Source organism: Phyllostomus hastatus, unplaced genomic scaffold, assembly GCF_019186645.2.
Source record: "Phyllostomus hastatus isolate PE091 unplaced genomic scaffold, TTU_PhHast_1.1 phas_contig_304, whole genome shotgun sequence".
NCBI classification, from domain to species: domain Eukaryota; kingdom Metazoa; phylum Chordata; class Mammalia; order Chiroptera; family Phyllostomidae; genus Phyllostomus; species Phyllostomus hastatus.
In genome coordinates, this window is record NW_025333845.1 from 207590 (window position 1) to 214008 (window position 6419).

Here is a 6419-nt window from a genome sequence, read left to right on the forward strand (position 1 = left end):
CAAATTTAAGAGAGACTGAGTTTCAGAAAGACTTGGCAGAAGTCAGAAGCTTAACTTGTGAGTAAATGTAAAAGAAGAAAAACTGTTGAGAAATTTTTAAGAAATTTTGTTGGGGAAAGTGGTCAAATATAAACATTCTGAAGGTAGTGATCGGGGCTCTATTTGTTCACTATTATTTCCCCAGAGCCTGGCAAATTGCAGGTCTTCAAATATTTTATATAAATAAATGCACACCATATATACACAGGTTCTTTATCAATCATCCACTGTAGACTGTAAACCTAAAGTAATATTGCAAAGATAAACAGCAGTTACATAACCTTTGAGCCTGTCAAAGTCTTCAATTAGCCATATTGCACAGCCTAAACTACAATATATTCAGGGTACTCAAATCAATTTAATTCTTTCCATTATGCCCCTAACCTGGATCAAGTCATTATCATATTGTCTTAGAAAATTTTTATAACCTCCTACAAGATTTTTGCATTCATTCATTTCATTCCTTGTCTCAATTTATTTTTCTCACTGCAGTCACATGATTTAAAAAAGAAATTCAGAGGCACTCAATGTCTTAACTGCCCCATGTAGTAAGAATTTTTCATTTCCAGGAACTAATCCCAGGTCACCTTTTGCAATTCTGTTGTCATGTTTCTTCAGCTTTCCTTCATTTGGATCAATTGTAGTCATTCTTTGTTCTCTCAACCTTAACATTTTGAAGAGATGGGGTCAGTTATTTTGTAGAATGTACTTTTATTTGAATTTGCCTGTTACTTCATTAGATTCAGGTTATGCATAGATGGCAGAAATACCGTAGAAGTGACACTATGTTCTTTCTTTCTTTTTTTTTTATTTTTTTTAATTGTTGTTCAAATTCAGTTGTCTCCATGTGCTCTTTCTTATTGATCTTCTCTGGTATGAGGCTATTGTGACTTGTTCCCACATGGGTGATGTCAACTTTAATCACCAAAACCTGGACATGTCCTCCAACTTTCTCTACTTTAGAATCACTATTTTCCCCCTTTGTAATAAACAACTAACCTATTAAGTCACATTTAAGTTTTCTTTGTAGTTCTTTTGGCCTTTTTATTTTCAGCTGAGGGGAGTGAAACTACTGTAACTAAAAGTTACTTGGATTTTCCCTTTTTCACTTTTCTTTAATATTATTGTTACTCATTTGTTATGTAATGCAGTTTATTTGTTTCTGTTTCTAACTTGGAAGTTTTAAAGAATCCTTGTTTATTTAACTAATGGCATTCTAATCATAATGTGTCTGGGTTTAGGTTTTTTTAGATTCATCTTGTTTAGGATTCCCTGAGCTTCTTGGATCTTAATGTCTGCTTCCTTCATGAGGTTGGGAAATTTTTCAGCCATTATTTCTTTAAATTGGTTTTCTGTCCCTTTCTCTCTCTCTTCTCCTTCTGGGACCTCTGTAATTCAATGTTGGTATGTACTATGTTGTCCCAGAGGTTGCTTAAGCTGTTCTCAATTTTTAAATACATTTTTCTTTTTTGCTGCTCTTAGTGTGTGTTTTCTGCTATGCCTTCCAAATCACTGATTGGGTCCTCTGCTTCATCTAATCTGCTGTTGATTCCCACTAATATATTCTTCATTTCAGTTATTGTATTCATTTCTGACCTTTAAGATACTTTCTATCTCTTGTTTATGTTTTCTATCTCTTTGTTGAAGTTCATACTGAGATCATTGAGCATCGTTATAACCAGCATTTTAACTCTTTATTTGATGGATTGCTTGTCTCTGTTTCATTTTGTTCTTTTTCTGGGGTTTTATTTTGGTCTTTCATTTGGAACATATTAATCTGTCTTCTTATTTGGCTGTCTCTATGTATTTGTTTCTATGAAATAGGTGAAACAACAATCTCTTCTGGTCTTGAAGGAATGACCTTGTGTAAGAGCTGCCTTCTTTAAGACTCTGTGTGCTAGGTGCCTTTGGCAGGCACATGGAGGCTACCTGCAGTAAGACCACCTTCGAAGGCCAGTTGGAGTTGTAGTTTAAGTGGGATCAGCCTCAAGTAGTTCCAGGAGCAAGCCCCACTGAGACCTGAAGCTGAAGTTGGAGTGGGTCGGAGCTGTAGATTCCTGGGGGTAAGCCCCTGGGGCTACAGCTGAAGCAGGAGTACTCCACAGAAAGCTCTGGGGACAAGCTATACCTCAGCAGGAGATGTGCTAGGGTGGGTGTAAGTTGGACAACTGGAAGCTAGAGCTGGAAAAGGCTGCATGGAGACCTGTTCTTCTCTCTCTCTCTCTCTTTCTCTCTCTCTCATACAAAGTTGTTCCTTCAGCCCTCAGTTTTTCTTCATGGAGAATTGTTCTGTCTGTAAGTGTAAATTCATAATGTTCCTAGGAAGAGGTGTGTTCAGGGTCTTCCTGTGCTTCCATCTTGGACTGGAAGCCTACAATGATCCTTTTAAAACACAAACCTGATTATGTCACTCCTGTGCATAAAACTTATGTTTTTTTCCTCATTTTTTAGGATAAAATTAAGAATCCTTAGCACGCACTATACACCCCTGCATGCTACTATCCTAGCCTTGCTCAGCAACTCATTTCAACCTCTGTACTTCAGGTCATGAAATGGATTTCCTTCAGTTCTTTGAATTCATGGCACCCCTTCCTATCTTAAGACCCACACATGTTCACACATCCATTCTCTCTCCCAGTAACATCACCACCCCATTTCATGACCTCTGTTTCTTTCTTCAGCTAGTTAACTTACAGTCAGCACTGGAATAAATGCCATTTTTAAGGAAGCTTTCCTTAATTCTCCTAGACCAGGTCAAAATCTCATGTATTGTGCCCTTATAGAAATCTGTATTATTACTTGGCAACACTTACTATCCAGTGTAATTATGCATTTGAGCATCACTTGGTTATGTCACTTCCATCAGCATATAAACTCCCAGAGACATAGTCTTCTCTTTTGCTCACTTCTCCTCAGAATATAGCACAATCTTACACATTTTGCCCCTCCATAATTAAGATTTTGTCATATGAATATAAATAACTTACATATCTTCTTTATCTTGACTAGAATTTTAGGTATGGCTTTTGAAGATTTAGTTTTATGTTGGTTACTATTGCTTGGTTAACATTTCCATTGAGAGATAGCTTGTATGTGCTAATTCCTTAGTTTATATTTCCAAACCTAACATAGAAACAGCCCTGATACTTGTCAAGAAATATATTATAATTAAATTTCATAATTCATGGTACTTTGAATAAAAAGAAAATATAGGGAGAAGGTCCAGATTGGGCAGTTTATCTTCAGGATACATCTAACATACTGCCAGTAGTCTTAAAGTTTACATTTCCCCACAAATTCTCTTTAGCTCAGGAGAGATCTGTCCCTACTCCTATCATCATTGTCATTTTTCTCCATTATCTTACAAAAAGACCATAGATCCTATCTTTATGATTTTTATTCTTATTTATAACTACTATCACATAACCAGGAGTTCTAAAATATATGACACATAAATTCAAATATCTTATTTTTCATCATTCCTTTAGAAGCTTTCATTAAACACATATAAGACACTGAGAGGTATCAGTGTTAAAAAGTAAATAAAGGATAGTTTTTATACATGGACTGAGTGCCTTTGTTTATTTAAACCTGAGCTGCACCATTTAATCAATATGTGATATTAAGGATGTTATTTAATCTATCTGAGTCCAAATTTCTCATTTATAAAATCAGACTAACACTCTGGTGATTATGGTAATGATACATGTGTGTATGGGTGTGTACATTGTACATACATGTCACAAAGTAAATATAAACAATTATGCTTACTATGATAATCTATAGTTAAGTAATGTTTATTTATTAAAGGCTTAATGTGTGGCACTATTTTAAGTGTCTTTTATGTGCTTTCACTCATTTAATCCTGAAAATTCTATAGGGAAGGGAATCTTATGATCCCTATTTTATTGATTATGAAAACAAAGCCCAAAAAATGTCTGAATGTACATAGATAGTAAGCGGTAGAGGTAAGTGATGAATCCAGGCACACTGACTCTACAGCCAGTGCACTTAACCTCAAACAATAATAATTTAATTGATAAGAGGCTATTAAGAGTTAACTACAATATATCATAACATTTCTTTATCATGATGGTAGGGAGAGGTTTTAGTTAGTTTTACTTGAGGAAATAAACTTTCTGATAAGGTGATGGAGCTTAAACAGATATTGTACCTTGAAGAATAACTAAGTTCTTTGTAGGTAAGAAGGTGTCTAGACAAAGATAAGCAGTCTAAGAAAAACTGTGAAGATATAAAGAGACTTACTATTTTACTCAATATTGGAGTCTTTGCAAACAGAACAGAGAGTGCAAGGGATTTATGGAACAAGAAAACAGCAGAAAGGCAATTCATAAACTGTAATACAGTAATATGTGGACTCAATTATTGCAATATTGAACTGTTCCACATTACTGTTTTAACAACTTTTTATGTGTCAATTTTTGTGAAAATAACACACAAGTATTTGTTGTATTCAGAGGGCATGAACCTTGTTACATTGACTTTAGTATATAATATTGAGTAACCACTAAGTTTTCAATTGTAGATACTTCCTTTGGAATATTTTGAGGCTCTTATGAGTTTCTTCACTTTTGAATCATTCCCTATTGGAAAATATACTACTACCTCCAGTTATACCACAGGAGCTCAGTACCAATAAGGAGGAGAAGGGGATCCCTTTCAAATTCATGAAGTTCGAAGTAAGTTCCCTACAACTCAGGTGCACACAAAATACAATATGCCTACTAGTTCCATTAGAGTTGGGAAATTTCTATTATGTGTGGTCACACTTCCTTACTGAAATCTGATAAAACATTTGTTTTCAGCAGGAGAAAAGATCATGTCTGTTATGAGAAAGAAAGAAATTATTTGCACTCTTTTCTTCCCATTCTGATGCTATCTCTGCAAACAATTTCAACATAATCAGGAAAACTTTACCTTCAGACAACTAAGTACGTAGTCTCTAATTTTCTTTGTCCTGACACCATATACAATGGGGTTAAGAAAAGGTGGGATTAGAAGGTATATATTAGCAATGAAAATATGAATTTGGGGGGCCACATTGTGGCCAAAGCGATGAGTAAGGAAGGTAAAGACAGCTGTGGAGTAGAAAACAAGGATTACACAGACATGAGAGCCACATGTGCCTAAAGCTTTAAGACTTGCTTCCCGTGATGGAAGGCGAAAAACTGCATGGAGAATTAGAACATAAGAGACAGCAATGAAAAAGCCATCACAGGAACCAATGACAGAGGCCACACTGAGGCTGTAACGCTTGGTACCTCCTGTGTCCACACAGGCAAGCTTCACCACAGCCATGAACTCACAGTAGGTGTGGGCAATTATTCGGGTCCTGCAGTAGGGCAGCTGTTTGAGCAGGATGGGATGTGGAGAAAAGAAGACTACTCCCCGGAGTACAACAGAAGCTCCCATTTTGGCAATGTGAGCATGAGTGAGAATGGTGGTATGGTGCAGTGGATGACAAATGGCCACGTAACGGTCAATGGCCATGGCCAAAAAGAAGCCTGATTCCATGGCAGTGAAGCTGTGGATGAAGAACATTTGGGCCAAGCAGGAATCAAAAGTGATGTCATGGGCTCCAAGCCAAAAGAGACAAAGCATGCGAGGCAGCGTAGATGTGGAGAGGACCAGGTCGGTGACTGACAGCATGCACAGAAAGAGGAACATGGGCTCATGGAGGCTTCGCTCTGCCCTCACCACGGCCAGGATGGTCACATTCCCCACCACGGCCACTATGTACAAAGAGCAGAAGGGAATCCCAATCCAGACATGCAGGTGCTCTAGTCCCGGGATGCCCAACAGCAAGAAGGTGTTAGGAGATGTTTGAGATTTATTGGCTGGATCCATTGTGCTGCTGCTCTCTGTCTTTTGTAAATGGAATCCTCCTTTTTTGGGCAAAAGTTTTCTGTCAAGATCATCACAACAAATCTGGTAACAAATGGAAAACACATCTGGAAGATCCCAAAAATGTCATGTTAGGAAACATAAAGGGTTGTGATTTATAGTAAACAAAACTTAGAAACACTAGGTAAAAACTATGTAACCAGACACAAAGTACTTACTATAAATCAAGTCATGAATCACAAATTTGTTAACAAAACAAAATAAAACAAAGAATCCTAACACCTTTAACATATATGTATAATAAAACTCAATATCACATTTTAACTCCACAATCTGCTTTAACCATAAGGCTAAATTAGCTTTTGATAGAAATTTCTGATATCAATGGAATGGATCTTAAAATTCATTTAGCCCAACTTCTTTCTTTTAATTAATTAATGTTTTAGACAGAGGGAAACAGAGGGAGAGAGGGAGAGAAGTGTTGATGTTCTAGAGAAACAGATCAGTTTCCTTTT

The 6419-nt window shown here is 36.6% G+C and overlaps 1 protein-coding gene across 1 annotated transcript; it reads right to left on the minus strand.

The window, feature by feature from the left end:
- Positions 1–4962: 4962 nt before the first annotated feature.
- On the minus strand, positions 4963–5907 carry LOC123819319 (olfactory receptor 52K1-like). The gene has a single exon (XM_045839628.1). The coding sequence runs from the start codon at positions 5905–5907 to the stop codon at positions 4963–4965; it is 945 nt and encodes a 314-aa protein (XP_045695584.1).
- Between the last annotated feature and the right edge of the window lie 512 nt (positions 5908–6419).

What these genes read in the sequence shown, in the direction of transcription:
- LOC123819319 (XM_045839628.1), bottom strand. Translation starts at nt 5,907, where the DNA reads ATGGATCCAGCCAATAAATCTCAAACATCTCCTAACACCTTCTTGCTG.